We start from the raw sequence: 17,752 nt of genomic DNA on the forward strand, positions 1-17,752 counted from the left end.
ACATTAAAAAAACAAAAAAACAAAAAACTGCAGGACTATTCAAGTAATAGAACAATCACAGATGTCTCTGGTATGCAGGCTATTGGGTTATTTGCCATTCAAGATTATCAAAAATGACACCTCATTATTCACAGATGCTCATTATTTCCCCACTTTAATCTTTACATTATATACAACACAGTTTTTGTGGTACTGGCAACCCCATGCCTTCCAAAAGTATTTTCTCCACAATACACAAGTACGAACAGTGACTACAGGAACATTTTACACTGATGCATCTTAACAGGAGCCACCATATAGACATCTAAATTGTACCAAAGTGTCATCATCACAGTTAGCCTTTCTGAGGGGTTCATGGGAATTATATGAAGGATATGCAAGGTTCAGGCACACTGATACATAACATTATTTATTTACAATTGAAAAGCAAAAGCAAAAAAAAAAAAGAAAGTAAGCAGCCTTCTGAGGCTAACACTTTCCAACTTGACAAATACATTTTTTATCTCCTTTACTGAGTGGTTTGCGACTTGGCAGCAGACCCTGTGTGTGCGAGCCTGGTTACTGATACAAAAAGTAAAGAATATATATATATATATATATGTATATATACATATATGTATACGTATATATATATAAAACAGAAGTTTAATTACAGCAACATTTGTTACTCTGTGATAAAATCTGTAATTTACAAAAATGAAATGACTGGTTTTTGCCTGCCATTAAGGCATTTCAAATTAACACCATGGAACTGATGTCTGTATAAGCGCTTCCCCATGTGATCCAGTCACATGACAACGTACATTTCCAATCTTGTTATTCTCTGCAAAAGAAAAGAAAACCTTAGCAAATGTTCCATCCACATTTGACACTGAGAATAAGAAAACTGTAAGACCAACAGACTTATTTTAATTCTGTTCAATTCAAGGAATTCAATCCCAGAGAAAGTGAATGAACACAAGGGTAATGATATACAACATGAAAAATAAATTATTTTCCTTTTTAAAACAACTTGAGCAGTAACTGAAAATATCAAAGAACAAACATCACTTTAGCACTATGACAGTAAAAACCTTCAGTTGCAACTTCATTTTTAAACAAAATAAAACAAAGGGAGTTAGAGTGAATTGTTTTAACAAGCATTGAAGACAACTTAAGAACTGTTAAAGAAACAGATCAGTTAATTACTAATGTACATTACAGCTATAAAAATGAGGTTCACAGTATAGAAGCTGCATCTGAAATACGGTGACATAGTAAGTACATTCACTACAACAATATCAAACCCTTAGGAGCTAAGGTTTTGGTCTAAAAAGCCTACACTTGTTTCCTCCCACCCATTACGACGTCTCTATCTAGAAAGCTGATTCCAAATACATACCTTCTTTGTGCAGGAAACATTCCCGATGCAGATGCCTGTGCAGCCACCTGCTGAGAGGCAACGAGGGCAGCAGAGGTCAGGCCTAATGGGGGAAAAATGCAGGGTTTCTGTGACTTTCAGAAAGGTTAAGAGCAGATGCAGGTCCAATGGTGAAAGGTTGCGGACCAGGGAGTAGCAATCTGGCCTTTGTAAACACACACACACACACGAAATGTTTCATGTAGCAAGGACAGAATACAAACTGCTCAGTCTAACCAGAGTCCATCTCTTCACTGAATACTCTGTGGTTTTCTTAATAGCTATTCAAAGAGAATACAGCATTCCATCTCTCTGGCTCTGCATGGTGCTAAATGGTTTGCACGCATTTCTGAATAGGAAGCCCAGGAGAAATAATAGGTACCAGGTAACAACAGGAATCAAAAGTCACAGTGAATTATAGGAGCGCCACGCTATTTGCTTAGAATACAATACTTTCATAATAACTTTTATCACTTTAACGTTTTCCCCAGTGACTGAACACAATGCATCCCATAAGGTACATGGAATCACTGAATTGAACTTAGAAACAGTCTTAACTTTCACCCTGCAAGAGCAGGGGAGCAGTAAGAGAATATAATAGATCCAAATGGCATGAAGTTGCCTAATAGGAAATTCTTTTAAATTCTATAGAAAACAATCATGGAAAAAAGATAGAGGAAATAAAAGTAAACCCTGAGGAAATGACTCCTTCTATGTTCTCTATGGTTTCTTTAACACCACTATTTGACACCAAGTAACATGGAATGAATAAATTAAAATGACCCTTTCACATTTGGACAGCACTTCCTACTTTTGGAAATACCTTCAAATGTATTATCTCGTATTCAGACAGCAGAGTAAGAAGGAACCTGGCAAACAGATACTTGTCCACAGTTCAATCTGTGCCCTTTCAAAATTCCTACGTGGAAGCCTTAACCCCCAAAGTGACTGTATTTGGACCTATACAGGAAGTAATTAAGGTTAAATGAGGTCCTAGGGGTAAGGCGCTGATCTTGAAGGATTAGTGTCCCTTAAGAAGAGATAGTAACTCTCTTCCCCCCACCTCTTGGTCCCCCAAGAAGTCACAGGAATACATAAGCAAGATGGTGACCATCTACAAGCCAAGAGGAGAGCTCTCTCACCAGAAATCAACCATGCTGGCACCCTGGTATCAGACTATCAGCCTCCAGAACTATGAGGAAATACATTTCTGTCGTTTAAAGCCATAAAGACTATGGTATTCTGTTACTGCAGTCAAAGCTAAGACAGCAAGGTCCTAGCAAGTGCTCTACTGGTAAAGATATTGCCCCTCCCTGCCCAGGCCATGAGCTGACAGAGCTAGGACAATCTGCTAAAACACCACGAACTGTCTGTGGTTCCTCATGTCAGTGCTATGGCTTTTAAAAATGTTTCTCCTCTTTACTCCACGTTTCAATAGCAAAGGGCTGGAAGTCTCAGGATTAGGTTATAAAGAGTGTTGACCCTGACCGCATGACTCCCTTTACTTCCTTGGGAAAAGGAGCAACTTGGAGGCCTGAAGAGATCAAGGGAAGTCATTTCACCAAAGCCTCCCACCATCCCTCCCTGTCTTCTACACTTTTCCTGAAGCAGCTATCTGATCTTCTGATTGTTATATTTGGTGCCCCAGACACTGCCCACCACCAATAACATCAATAAGTGACAATTATTAAGTGGTAGCCACTGCACGTCTCATCAAAACACACAGAGATGTGGGAATACCCTTAGCTGTGTCCCAAGGATATACCAGGAAAGAAGTGTTAAAATTCCACCCCAGAGCTAATTAACTCAAAGCTCAACCTTTTCATTTGAAGACAAGAAAGGCAGTTTTGGAAACTGTTTTTCAAAGCAGGATGAATAAAGGCACAAGGAGAATGGAGCTGCTGACCTTGGAAAGGGTCGTACTGCCCAGGGATGAGTGGGTACCCCATGCCCACGTGGGTGTGGTGGTGAGTATGCAGGTGCCGCTGGCCAAAGGGGGAGTGGCGGTCCCGCTCCCTCTCGGCTTCCCGCTCCCGCTCAGCTGAGGCCTTTTCCACAGGCTGCAAAAGAAAAGACAGAGATTCCCCCCCTTAATCCTTTGAGCAACAATTTGGAGGGGCGTAGTAAACCTCCTTGGTCCCTTCAGCAGTGGGTACTCCTAATATTAAACAAGTAAATACACAGACTCTTAGAAATTCTTTATTAATGGTAAATCATTTCAAAAGACATGCATTTCAACTGGAATTAAGCCAACACTATAGTCCTGCTCTGAGCCAAAGCAATATCAACATTTTTCTCAAATGAGTGAAATAACAGGACTTCTCTATTCCCATTCATAATTGCAGGTTTAGAATTGACCCAATTTCTTTCTAAAAACAAGTTTCACATAGGGATGAAGGAGAAGAAGGTGTTGCAGAGACTTCTTTAAGGTCAAGTTTTCTGATGACTATTCTATTTTAACTACATTTTCTGAGGAGAATGTATCTCACAATTTTAAACCTATCTTTATATTGAGCTCCATTGAGAACATACATCCTAATACTATATATTACATCAATATCAAGCGCATGAAACCATTGCCCTGTGCCTCTGGAAGAATTCCAAAATCTTTCCATCTTTGAACACTCAGAGAAGTTCCAGTCCTCTAAAATCATAATTTGACTGAGGATCCTGTGTTTCTGAGACATTTTTTACTCATTTGAACTTAATCAGCCTTTCACTAAAGCTCTTTTTCTTACTTGAAAAAAAAACTTTATACTAGGAGTGCTTACAGTTAAAAGATGCATAAATCATTTTCTTTTAAGCTTCTTTTGAGTTTCAGGACACACGCAGATACACATCACAAAGCCTATATTTAATCTTTCCAACCTTCTTTTTTCTAGACCCAAACTACCACATCCTTTGTATTTTCTCTCTTCCCAATAGTCTCTGGGACTTTCTTTGCAGGGGGTGGGGAAGCAGAGCCATCTTTCACAAAGACATATGTCTGAATCACCTTAGCAGAGTTACAGGGATGTGTGGAGGAGTCAATGTCGAAGCACAACGGATGCAGTCAACACTCTTTAGCCAAGCGGCTCAGCAGCACATGAGTGCATCAGAAGTATTCTGCACCGAAGGTTGGTTCCTATGAATTTCAATGTCTGGCTGACTAGCATCCTCCTGGGTAAGCAAGGTAACAGATTTTCCAACAGAAGAGGCTGCTACTACCATACATGCTTTAACATTTTTTCCCCTCGTGTGTGAAAGCATCTTATTTTAAACATGCCATTCTTTCCTTATTAGGAAACAACACAAAACAAAACAGCATTCTTAAATCACAGCTGGGTTCCAAAGCCATTTATATTTCAAGACTGTTCTCTCGCTTGTCCCCTTTCCCCTTAAAACACAGTGCTTTTAAGTGACAACAAAAGGAAGCTTACAGCAGGAGACTTGCTGCGGTATTGGTTGGCATGCTGCTGGAGCAAATCCAGTGCTTTCGATTCAGTGGCTGTTTTCGTGTTGATGCTAGGGCTGGTATTGACTTTCTCTGCCTCTTCTCTCCCTGACATCTTCCCATAAACAGGATAATGAAATCCTGGAGAGAGATAGGCCCCTGCAGACATACAACAAATGCCACATCAAGTTACGAACGACATCTTTAAACAAAAACAACAAACCATTTGGGTTACATGAATTTGGGATAAGAGTCGGAGATCTTAAAATAGGGAATATTCCATTAAGAATGGGCTATATCATCTTTAAACTGTATCGAGGTTCTCCGATTCTCTTCTCCCAGTTAACCCATCCTGATGATCAGAGGTTCTAAAAGAGAACAAGCTTACAGCCATTTCATCTGTTTACATGTGCAATTAAGACAAAAGAACAATAACTGTAATGATTATGACAGTAAGTGTTCAGAATGTATTCCTAGGCAATAAAATATCTGTCAGTCTCATAGCTACAGCAGACCATCAGATCCTATGGAAACTACAGCTAGTTTGACATTTCATCTAAAAACAAATCTGCCATTAATTCCATTTCACCTTAGGGACGTCTTTAAATAGCATTAAAAACAAGCCACAAATGTCACTCTTGAAGCCTCTAATTTATCCAGAGTTTTAAAACAGCTAGTACTTGAACACAGCCTCTTCCCTCCAATACAGTGAGAACCCATGACACGTACCAGGGTAACTGTGCATTAGGACGGGAGAAACAGCCCGGTATGCAGGGTGGCTGGGGTCATACATCTGCGGGTAAGGATAAGCATGCAAGTACTGTATGTAGGACTGATGCTGACTCATGGGCGAGGAGACAGCCACTCTGGTTCCCCGAGAGTCCTTCCAGTTCACGGGAGTCTTCCGATCATCGTTTTTCAGTTTGCCCTCATCCAAGGACTGAGAATCAGGACGTTTGGCCTCTTTGGGCTCCTCTTTGATGCTTGTTAATGATACAGGAAGGCTGGGCACACCACTCTCTTTGTTGGGGGTTTTTCTGGGACTATCCTCTTTTAATTTCTTTTCTCTATCAAGTTCTTCTGACTTTTGTGGATCCAAGTATTTGGGTTGGTATACATAATGATGCCATGTCCTTGTATCTGGATCCTGGTTTTGGAAAAAAGACTTATTAAAATAAAATTAACATTTTTAAGAAAAACTCATTCATCACCATGAAAGCACTATTACTATTACTTCTAATACTGAGGTAACATTTATTTATACGCTTACACTGTGAGCTTTACTGCCTCCTCTTACGAAGGAATGATGTCTAAGGCTGGCATGATTAATAATCTCTTTTACAGAAGACAAAAGCAAAGCTCTTAAAGCTCAAGTAATATCAGGGTCACAATGCTGCCCAGTTTGTGGAGCTGGGCTTCAAAACTTAGCTTGGCTGGAATTCAGAGCTGGGGTGTTAATGTTAATTCTTAACATTAAATAACACCCTCAGACATACTCAATCTAACTCTCGTTTTTCCCTTACTATCTTACATAGGTAAAAATAATATAAAAAACTCAAGCTGATAAGTTTTACCTACTGTTTAAGTTTTAATATAGCTTAAGTAATTGTATCAATTAACATCATTTAGAGGGGGAAACTCTTGGTTTCCTAATACACTTTCTTCATCCACTGTAGCCAAGGCTGAATAGAAACCAGATCGGTTCATTAATCCAAACAAAATTAAAAATGAACACCACACATTATGGCTTTACTATAGTAAACAAAGGCATCCATAACATGCACCCCCCGCCCCTCCAATTGCACAGTTCTAATGCAGCCCTGTGGTGTCACAGCCTGATTCGACTCCAGAAGTGGAGAAACTGAGGGCCTTTAAAATGACCTTTGTGGCTCCCCTGCAACCCATCCCATTCACGCTACAAACCCACTGGGTGCTTAGGGGCAGAAGAGCATGAAGAAAGGATTCTGTTGCTCTGGTTCACTGCGGACCTCTATATGCCCCCTCTAAGTGAGGGCTGGGGTGCCGGGAAATACCAGAATTAATACTTCTGGGACTACAGTTGAGTCAGGATGTCTGAATCGTGACAGAAAATGCTAGCACATGTGTGGTTTCACGGTGACCGATTTTCAGGTGTCGGCACATTTCACCTCAAGCTGGCCGACCGCGGGGCTCTGGGATGACTGCCCGAGGCCCATCCCCCTAGCTCCTCACTCCTCACAAGCGAGAGGCACTGAACCCCTGCTTTGAGGCCCTTCATGTAGCGCAAAAAACAGAAGTCTAGACGCCCTAAGACACTCCAAGTTTCATCAAAAAGATACGTAGGAAATGTGAATTTAAGGACCCTGTCTTAATATCCCCAGAAGATGCCAAAATAAATTTGGAAATGTAAAAGAACAAATTATTTGAGTTCTCAGACTCAGAATCTTGGAGTTAGAGGGACCTCAGCCACCACAGGGTAGAATTCCCTCACTCTGGACTCAGTAAGACAATAAGGGACTTCATCAGAGTCAGTCAGTGGCAGGGAACATGAATCTGCAAAGCACGTAGCCAAGATTCTTTTTACTACACAACATGACAAGGAAATAGTGAGCAATGTACATTTCAGAGGTACACAAGAAATCCTGAGAGAATCACTTAAAACACTTCAAGAGAAGAGAAATCCAGCCTAAGGAACCCTTGGTTGATTTCCTGTGAAGAACTCTAACCAGATCAAGACCAGCCATGTACAAGTCTCAGGCTGCTCTCTCCCTGTGGGGGCCACGCTCCCCAATCTTACTTGTTTAAATCTCGAGGTTGGGTCTACACCTGTCTGCTTCATAGAGTCCATGACAGATTTCATTTCTACAGCCTCCTTAATAAGCTGGTGGTTTTCCATCTGCTTAGCTTTGAAGCTGTCGGCCTGAAGCTGCTGCTGGTGACTGGAGAGAAGCTGCGATTTACCTGTCTCCTCAGTTTTATTAGGCACTGACGGCCCTAGTTTAGAATGGTTTTTGTTAGGCTCTGGAGTAGAGGGAGCTTTTGAGACTGTGGCCGATGGCATGTTTTTCTGTTTACTGTCCTCCTTGCCCAGCTCTTTCAAAGGGAGTTCGTTTTTCCTTTCACAGTCTCCTCTCCCAGTTTGGGCCATTTTCTGCTCTGCCAGCCTCTGGTCCTCATAGTACTTCTCATACTGCTGTCTATAGGCAGGGCTGGTGGCCATCAGAGACTTCTGGTCCATATAGAGCCCGTAGGCATACTGGCCGTAAAACAGTGACTGAGCCAGGGCCGGGTGTCTCTGGGTGATCACCGACTGGTGCTGAGGCTGTAAGGATGCAGGGTTATGGTCCACTTTCTTAGCCTCGAGCTGCTCTGCTTTGTCTTTCTTATCCGCCTCTTCCTCAGACTCCTTCTTGATCTTCATTCCCTGTGTGCTCCCGCCATTCCCAGCTACAGAGGCGCCCATTTGCCCAGGGTGCATGTAACTGGGAGAATAATAAGGATCGTAGCCATGGTAATAGGGAGAGTGGGACTCTTTCATCTGAGATGACTGTGCTGTCGTTGAAGAATGTCCTTTCACAGAGCCATCCTTACTAGAGAGTATATCTGATGGGGAACTGGTCTTCGACCTCACGCCCTCTGACCTGCTGTCAGAACCACCGTCATCAGCAGCATCGGAGATGTCTGAGTAGGCGGGGCTGCTCGTCTTGGCCGCAGAACTCTCGGCCCCGTTCTGGGTCAGCACGTGCAGTGGGGCCATGGGCGCCTGTCCATTCACCAAAGTGCTGCACTCCATCCTTGAGGCACTCCCGATGGAAGGGCTGGGAGCGTTGTCTGTAAAAGTGTAAACCTTATCAGCCTCGGCTTTGATACTAGCCATCCGACTCTCTTGAGACTCGGACAGTCCATTTGCCAGCCCTTCATTCTTGCTGAGATGGTCCTTTAAAAAATGTCCGGATAAATCTTTCCCAGTCCCCTTGGCATCCTCGAGTTTGCCCAGCTTTGCATCCATTTTCGGGCTCCCCGTCTCTTTCCCTTCTTTGTCCTTCAGCTTTCGCTTCTCCTTTTTCTTTTTGTCCTTGAGTGACACGAGGGCTGGGTTCACGGTGATGGGCTCCCCCATAATTGTGGGCTTTGGCTGAATGGGTTTTAACGGAGGACTCTTTGGTGTGGCCTGAACAACTGTGGTCAGTCCGGGTATGGTCCCCGTAGTGGTGCTTGGAAAGGCTGCAGTGGGAATAGCGATTAGCTGCGGGGGTGTGGGAGCCGGGGCAGGAGCAATGGGCCGGGCAGTTTTAAGTTTAGAGAGGTTTTTGTCCATTTTGCAATTGTTGGCTTTTTTGCCCTTTTCTTTCTCTCCCAAGGTTTTCTTGTCAATTAATCCTTCTGCTTCCAGTTTGGGCATTTCCACAGTCAAACTGCCATCCACTGCTGAGCAGCTGTCTAAGGTGGCTGTCATGTTGGAGATGACTGGAAGATTATTGAGGTCATTGTTAAGACCCTTCTTTTTGCCAGAATTCTTCCCAGCCTTCGCTCCAATAACAGAACCTGGGCCATTGCTCAGGAGCTCTCTCTTTCCCTTGGGGGTGCCGGGGGGGTTCCCTGAGCCAGGGGACACTGGCGCCTTCACCTGCTCGTAAGTTGATACACTTGTGCTTGGCTCGCTGCATTCCAGCGCCACATTGCTCAAGGCCTCCTCGCAGTCTGAGATCTTGTCCTCACTATCTGGTTCGAACTCCAGCTTGTTCTCTGGGTCTAAGTGGGCATGAGCCTGGTGGTACCTGAGGCCGTTGATGTGCTTGTACTTTTTGTTGCAGTTTGGGTGGGGACAATCAATCAACACGGGAGAAGAACAGCCCTGGTCCAAAAAAGTCGTCTCTGGTTTCCCTTGAGGGGTGGTGGGAGTGCTTCTGGAATTTGTGCGGACACGCTTCCCGGGCTTACTGTCCTCGGAGCTGGAGTTCAGGTCTAGCTCCATCGGAGGCTTGTTTTTCCTTTTGTTGGTGGAGGAGGGGCTGGCTTTGATGTCCTCAGCAGCACAATTCGGGGGTGTCCTCCGCCCGCTGGCGTTGAGGCTGCCCCGCCTCCCCTTCCCATTGGCCCCGCCTCTGTTCTTGTTCTGCAGCCCTCTGGACTCTGTGAAGCTGGCCTCCGAGCCCGGGGCAGCTGCGGTAGACCTCGCCCTTTTCCCTCGGCCTCGGCCCCCTCTCATCTCCAGGTCGCTGGTTGGTGACTCGCAGAACCTAGGGAAGCAAGTAACAGCCGTCAAAATGGGCATTTCCAAAGGAGCCAGGTGAAATCATGAGGCATGCAATGTGGTAAAGAGCAGTCAACACCCCAGCAGCTTGACGGCTGGGCCCAGATGAGGAAAAGACACCCAGTTCTTCCACTGACAATTTCAATACCTAGGACAGATCAGGCTACCAATGGCTTATGTTCTTCCTCAGAAAACCAGCTCAGCTAGCTAAGCTTCCAACGCAGTTCAAATTCCCGTGTTGACAAAAAGAAAACAAAGGAGATAGAGGAGGGGCAGGAACTAGCGATCACCCTAAAAACAAGCAATGTGGCATCTGCATTTTATTGTGTTCAACCCTGAATTGCTCATTGCTCTTTTGCTTGGTTTCAATTACAACCTGCCTTTCAAGTATTATTAGTCTCTCTCTGTTGTTTCCTTGCACAGAGAAGGAGAGGGGAAGACGAGGGAGGAGGAGAGAAAGACAGAGGCTGAAATCAAAGGCCCTGTGCCTACCTGGGAGGGGCCCAGTCGTGCTTGGTGCAGTCCAGTAAGGTCCCTACGTAAGTCTTGTTCCTCCACGTGACATTGACCACTAGGACACCTGCAGGAGTGGGGAGTGAAGAAGGACCAAGGTTAGCACAAATTACCCTATTTCCAGTTCATTTATTATTACTATTCTTTTTACCAGCAGAGCTCTATTCTCATTTGCTTTCAAAAGCTGTGGTTTGCATTCTTCCTCTTTCTGGTTTCAGTGACCTCAAGCAAAAACCCACAGGAAATTGTGTGTGTGTGTGTGTGCGCGTGTGTTCATGAGCATACTTGTGTGGTACAAAAGGGTAAGGCTGTGTGTGAGAGGGTAATCAAGATACTGCTGACAGAAGGAAATGGTTTTTGCCATGTCCTGCTGTAAAACAGCAACACTCACCTCTTAATTTTTCTATTATTACACATAATTGCTTTCGTTTGGCAAGCAGCCAACAAAAACTAAGCGCCAGTTACCAGTGCTTAAAACAGAAAGTGACTGAAAGGAATCGGTTTTGTTTCCAATTCAACAAAATAAAATAATGGTGATTTTTATTTAGGGAAAAAAATGATGTGCATGCAAGAGGGAGCTTGGAGTTCAGATAGGAGACAATCAGCTATGATTTATTTTTCCTAATCCTCTCCTCTCTGGCTTTGTGAGACAAGAATTAGCCTTAGTATGGTATCTATTTCACTGTTTGGTCTTGTTTCATATTAAGGACTCCTAAAATAGCCCTCTTAAGAAAATGTATGTACACAATAGGTTTGCTCTTGGGGTTATCTTTAGAATCAACTTTAGTAAGCATTTGCCACGGAGGATAAGGAAAAAAAAAAAAACAAACCCTCAAAACCAACACACTTGTTTCCTGCAAGCCATTCTGCTTTTCCCAACTGCTCTGCAGACAATTTAATTTAGCACTGCATCTGTGAATTACTAACTTAAGTGCACTTAGTATACCAAATGTCAGAGGGAAACAAAATATAACATCCTCTTTATTTCTCCAGAGGACAAGTGCCTTAAAAAAAAAAAAAAAAACAAACTCATTTCTTTAAAAGCACACATTAAAAGGAGGTAGATTTTGCTTTTGAGACATATATAAACTATTAGGGTAAAGAAAGAAAGTAAGTGTGTCTTAGTTTCTATAAACCACCAGTCTTCCTTCTTCCTTGGAAACACCAAGAGACAATACTCAAAGTCTATTTCTAGCTGGTTTACACACTTGCTCACTGCCATTTGAATTCTGCAGAGAACTTGTATTGAACTCCTTTGTGGTAAGGGACACCTCTCAAGGTAAGACTCATTTCCTTGGGAATGTCTTTAATAGCAAGTAAAATATTTGGATAGTTGGGACTCAAGTAGTGGGGAAGAAAGGATTTCTTTCAAAAGTCCCAAAAAGAGATTTAAAAATTGTTTCCCATATGGTCTGTGTTACTATTACTTAGGTGACAGCTGAATTTACTCACTATATCAATGGAGGTGGTGGGAGGCGGGGGAATTACATGAAGGAAAGTAAGCATTTCCTCAAATCATAGTTGATTCCATTCTAATTCCTTCACAGGAAAAAAAAAAAAAAAAAAACACACTCAAGTCATTGAGTATAAAAATGCTTATTGAGATGAGAGTCAATGGTAATTAGGCATTTGGTAAAAATGTGCACAAGACAGAACAATTGGAGGAAAGGATTCTTTATGAGCACAACCCTTCAGGAAAAGGGAGGGGGTGGAGACAAGGCGAAGGGGAAGACGGAGCTGCTTTTCTCATCATCTGCTCTCTGGGGCACTGTGTGTGGTGTCAAAGACCTTTGCAGCTGCTTAAAATTCTTTAGCATGTCAGCTATATTTACAGTGCAGGAATATATCTGTATTGCCAGAAGGTTACTGCATTTTAGCTTTAGATGCAATAGGCTGAATCACTGCGTTCCTGAGTCCCTGATGTAGCACAAATGTATAATTAAAATTGCTTGAAAGGAAACATGAAAGAAACAACAAACCCTCCATTCTTACAGTAATAAAATTAAAAACAGGAAAAGTCTGCACAGACACTTAACATTTGTCTGCAGTGAAAGGCTTTTGTTATTGCTTTTCCCCTAAGGGTTTCGCGTTTCCAGCAAATGCTGGCCGTGGATTGGCCGGTGCCTGCTGGGAACGCCAGCGTCTGATTGGCTGAGCCAAGGGCGGCCGCCCGGAGCAAAGGCTGGGGATAAAGAAGTATCGCCAGGGGAAGAGGGGGCGGCCCGGCTGCCGCAGCGGTGGACCGTCCACGAGGCCGGGGCACGCTCCCCAAGCCGGGGTTCTCTTGGGGACAGCGGGCTGCCCAGCTCCATAAATCAATGCGGGCTGGTCCGTGTGATGAAAGGCTACTGTCCACGTGACCGCGCTGAGTTTCCCACCACGACCCACGCAGAGATGCTCCACGAAGCACACCAGCCTGCACACCACCCTCAGCATCGAATTCCTGGTCTTGGAACAGGACAAAGGGAAACCTGGGAGCCGGAGAGGACGGGACCCCAATATGCAGCAGTTAATCACTGAGTATGTGGGGTTATCGGGTGAAGCTATCAGAGGCGAAACAACTTCCACACTGCAAAACTATTCCCATCGCCTGATACTATTTCTAGATGCCACACTTACCTAAGTACAAGTAACAATCACCATTCTTAGCACTTGGTGGGAATAAAATTCTTTTAAAAAAATGCCCATTTTCAACCTAAAAGGGCCTCAATAAGTTAGGCTAATTTTCCTAGAATCCCTCCATATTTTAAAAGATGCTGAAATAAATGCTCTAATCCCAGGAAGATCTGAATAGTTTCTCTAATTAAATACGTGTGTTTGGTCTACTTTTCCCTTATATGCACAATCCACTTCACAATGTCATGGAATATTTATGTCAGCCTAGAATTCATGTGCGGAATACAGGCATGCACATGTTTATGCAGCCCAATCTGCTCTGCATGGGAATGAGGGCTTAAGGAACGCTTCTCATATAAACTACAAAGCGTACTGTTTCTTTGTCAGGAAGTCTATGTTCAGACAACATCCTATTGTGAGCGGCCAAGTACAAAGGTAGTGTTGAGCTCTAAAAAAGCATATAAAGGACTTATCTTTTTGAAGTCACCACATCTTGAACACTTTCTAACCCGTGGTGATACAAAACAGACTATACTTTTGTGACAATGAGTCCTTTTAAAAGTTCAAATTTTAGAAATCTGGGTATGGTTATTTTTCTCACATAAACCAAAAATAAATGTACATTTATTCCAAAAGAATTAATTTTACTGCACATTTATTCTTTCAAACATCTTGCCAATTTGTCAGGTGCTGGGGACACTGTACAAGTCCTTTCCATCTTTATCATCTCAAGTATCCCACTAGATTGATCATCTTCCCTTCCTACCCACATAGGGCTTCTTTGGTGGCTCAGATGTAAACAATCTGCCTGCAATGCAGGAGACCTGGGTTCAATCCCTGGGTTGGGAAGATCCCCTGGAGAAGGGAATGGCTACAACTCCAGTATTCTTGCCTGGAGAATCCCATAGACAGAGGAACCTGGTTGGGCTACAGTCCACGGAGTCCCAAAGAGTTGGACACAACTGAGCAGCTAACACTTTCACTTTTCCCACCCACAGACTGGGCATGGATTTTCCTCAAAATGCTAATAATGCCTGCCCTGTAATACTTTATATTTGAAAAATATCTTAAGATTACTACCAGTGAAGAAAAAATAAAGCTGAAAAGAGCAATTGGTGGTCTGGGTGTGCTTCCCACATAGAGTTTTCTTCCTTGTATTAAGGGTATGTCTTAGATCCTAATGCACAATCTAAGCTGCCGCCCCCACAAAGCATTACCACTACAAGACACTTTAATAAGAAGGTGATCTGCGTTCTATAACATGAGCCCCTTCCCTATCTCTACAAGCCAAAAGAGCCCTGAGGTCCCATAAGGATTCGACATTCATGGCGTTCTATTATCTCCTCTTGTCAACACTTAGCAGTTAAGTGATCCCAGAGAGATGGTCAGGCCCATTAAGCATTTATTGTACATCTACAGGGTATATACAACACTAGGAATATATTTCGGAGAAGGCAATGGCACCCCACTCCAGTACTCTTGCCTGGAAAATCCCATGGACGGAGGAGCCTGGTAGGCTGCAGTCCATGGATCGCTAGGAGTTGGACACCACTGAGCAACTTCACTTTCACTTTTCACTTTCATGCATTGGAGAAGGCAATGGCAACCCACTCCAGTGTTCTTGCCTGGAGAATCCCAGGGATGGGGGAGGCTGGTGGGCTGCCGTCTACGGGGTCGCACAGAGTCGGACACGACTGAAGCGACTTAGCAGCAGCAGCAGCAGCAGGAATCTATTTAGTGCTATGGAATCAGCTATAGATTGCCTGTAACTCCATCCAGACTTTACACTTCTAAAAGTCTGCAAACAGAACATAAGCATACCTGCTATTCCAGAAGTGGAAGTATAGTTAGCATATTACCCATACTAGAAAGTAAGTCCCTTAACCCATCTTATTCAACTAGACCCAGCATGAGACTTTCACAGTAACTGCCCTGCCTAAAGTTCCTGTTCAGAGAGAAGTCTTAGGCAACCAGGCTCCTAGACCAGTAATCCTAACCCTGGCCTCATCTGACTGCTCTAGGTAACCGAAGCAGAGATAACTAAACAAGACTTGCTTTGGGCATCTGAGCTAGTGATATGGAAAGGGAAGTTGATAAGAGTAGAAACCTATAGGTCACAAGGTACTGAAGGGTGAAAGGTCAATGGGTGGAACAAGGCCTCATATTTGTGGGTCCCTTTTCCCTCGTGCTTCAACTCTAAAGGGGCAGGGGATAGGGGTTGGAGAAGCTCTCACTGGTATCTAGGACTGTTCCATTATTTTTTAGTCATCTTGTTAGAAAGACGCTCCTGTTTCTGAACTAAAATCTGTCTTTGAACACCTAAGTTCTGGCTGTGCCTTCTGATACCCTAGAGACAGTCCCCTTGACAGCCTTTCACCCACACAAGGACAATGACCATGTCAACACTCCCTTCACCTCGTGTTGTCCTCTTTTTTTCCCTCCAGCATAAATGAGTTTCTTCAATCATTCTTGATACCACATTTTTAACTGCCCTGGGGGGGGAGGTGGGCGTAAAAAATAAAACTTTCGATGGACTCACCCAAATTCCCAAAGCAAGTTAAGGCTTCTAATAAATTAGAACCAGAGACTGGGCTTCCCAGGTAGGGCTAGTGGTAAGGAACCCACTTGCCAATGCAAGAGACATAAGAGACACAGGTTCGATTCTTACGTTGAGAAGATCCCCTGGAAAAGGGCATGGCAATCCACTCTAGGAGAATCCCATGGACAGAGGAGCCTGGCTACAGTTCACAGGGTCGCAAAGAGTCAGACACTACTGATGTGACTTAACACACAGAGACCAAGTCTAACGTTCACTCTTTCATGAATTTTCTCCAGACACAAAGACCTTGTACATCATTAAAAAATGGTTACTTCCTCCTGGGTCCCCACTGCATTCCATCCAAACGCTCTCCCCAGTGGAGGCCCCCAGAATCCATGCTTTCCCTCTGTGTCCACAGCTAGCAGCTTTTTCAGCCTCCCTGTGGGTTAGATAGGGCCCTGTCCCTCAGTTCTGTAAAAGGCAAATGAACTGATAGGTGCCACTGCCAGGATTAGCCCAGAAGAATCTCCCACGCACATTCCTCTGATTTCTTCACCTTCCTGGCTGGCTGGGACAGAGACCACGGTGACTCTGAAAGTCACAAGAGGATGGTAGAGTCTGCTTTAGCCAGGAGCCTAAGACAAAGAGAGCCCCCATCCAATAGGAACACTGAATTCAGTCCACGCTGGATGAGCAGCAAATAAACTCTTACTGTTTGAATACTGCTGAGACTGTTTTAACTTAAACTACATGGTCCCTTTAACAACTTACTCCACTCATACACACAAGAGGCCTGTCTCTTCCAACCAGACTCCATTCCTTGAAAACAGGAGCAGTGTCCTGCACCTACCGTACCCATGGGCACAGTGCCCAGCACGTGGAGGGAGTTCATGCAACTCCCAGAGACTACTACATGATGACTGAAGAAAATCTAGATCTGAATGCTGCTGCTGCTGAGTCGCTTCAGTCGTGTCCGACTCTGTGCGACCCCATAGACGGCAGCCCTCCAGGCTCCCCCGTCCCTGGGATTCTCCAGGCAAGGACACTACCCAGTGTGTTCTTTTCAGGATTACATACTTTTTCAATAAGCATCGTCTTCCACTAGTTTAAAGATGATGGGAACGCTCTGTGGAGAGATTTTGCTCTGAAGATGTTATAAATACGGTTTATGAATTACTGTTTCTGGTGATTTGTGAAGATGTTTCCTCAAGAACTGGGCAAATGCCTGATTTCCCAGTGGATCAGCCAAACTCTGTTTATATTACAATTTAAAGACTCTTGCAGAGTCTTTAAAGTGCCTCATCCCTGGGACAGAAGTCTTTGCCAAGCAGTGCAAATGCCAAATTTGGTCTCTGACATCGTTTCTTGGCCCTCTTATTCAGACTGCCACATCTGGACGACCAGGGTGTGTGCTTGTGCAGGAAACGGAAATGTCACTGCAATAATACCAAAATGGAACCCGTTTATGGCACCATCTTTTTTAAGTTTATACATTTCTTTGCTTCTGTGTGTGTATGTATATGTGTGTGTGTGCATATATATGTTTTTTTCTCCCCTAGGAGAAAACATGAGTGATAATAAATATGTCACAATATGCTGTTTCCTAAGTACAGAATAAAGTTCATATATTCAGGATATCACATAACTCTTTTTAGACAGCGTGACTACTGTACAAGGTAACATTTATCACCTCTCCTCTGTACTGAATGCCCTCCCTCTCATATTTTGTTGTGCTGGTTTTATTGTATCCAACACGGGTTCTATTTAAAAAGCCAAGTCTTGTCTAGTACACTTATTCATTTTTCCGGCTTCAGAGCTTCCAGCCTTATAGATAGGTCTTCTTCAAAGATCAAAGTGGAGTTTATCATTCTTGGAAAGAAAGAAAGATAGCACTAAGTCGCGTCCGACTGTAGCCTGCCAGGCTCCTCTGTTCATGGGATTCTCCGGGCAAAAAGACTACTGCCTGGAGTGGGTTGCCATTTCCTTTTTTCAAGGGAACTTCCCGACCCCAGGAATTGA

General features: G+C 43.7%; 1 protein-coding gene across 1 annotated transcript in view; it reads right to left on the reverse strand.

Moving 5' to 3' along the window:
* Positions 1–393: 393 nt before the first annotated feature.
* The window catches only part of ZNF608 (zinc finger protein 608), a 106,772-nt gene continuing 89,413 nt past the window's right edge, over positions 394–17,752 (reverse strand). Inside the window, 7 exon segments of the mRNA XM_010846309.1 lie at positions 394–823; positions 1,382–1,463; positions 3,306–3,459; positions 4,819–4,991; positions 5,562–5,979; positions 7,609–10,051; positions 10,558–10,645. Coding sequence (XP_010844611.1) covers positions 817–823; positions 1,382–1,463; positions 3,306–3,459; positions 4,819–4,991; positions 5,562–5,979; positions 7,609–10,051; positions 10,558–10,645 — 3,365 coding nt within the window. The 3' untranslated portion in view covers positions 394–816.

Source organism: Bison bison, unplaced genomic scaffold (genome assembly GCF_000754665.1).
Source record: "Bison bison bison isolate TAMUID 2011002044 unplaced genomic scaffold, Bison_UMD1.0 scf7180017864235, whole genome shotgun sequence".
NCBI classification, from domain to species: Eukaryota; Metazoa; Chordata; class Mammalia; order Artiodactyla; family Bovidae; genus Bison; species Bison bison.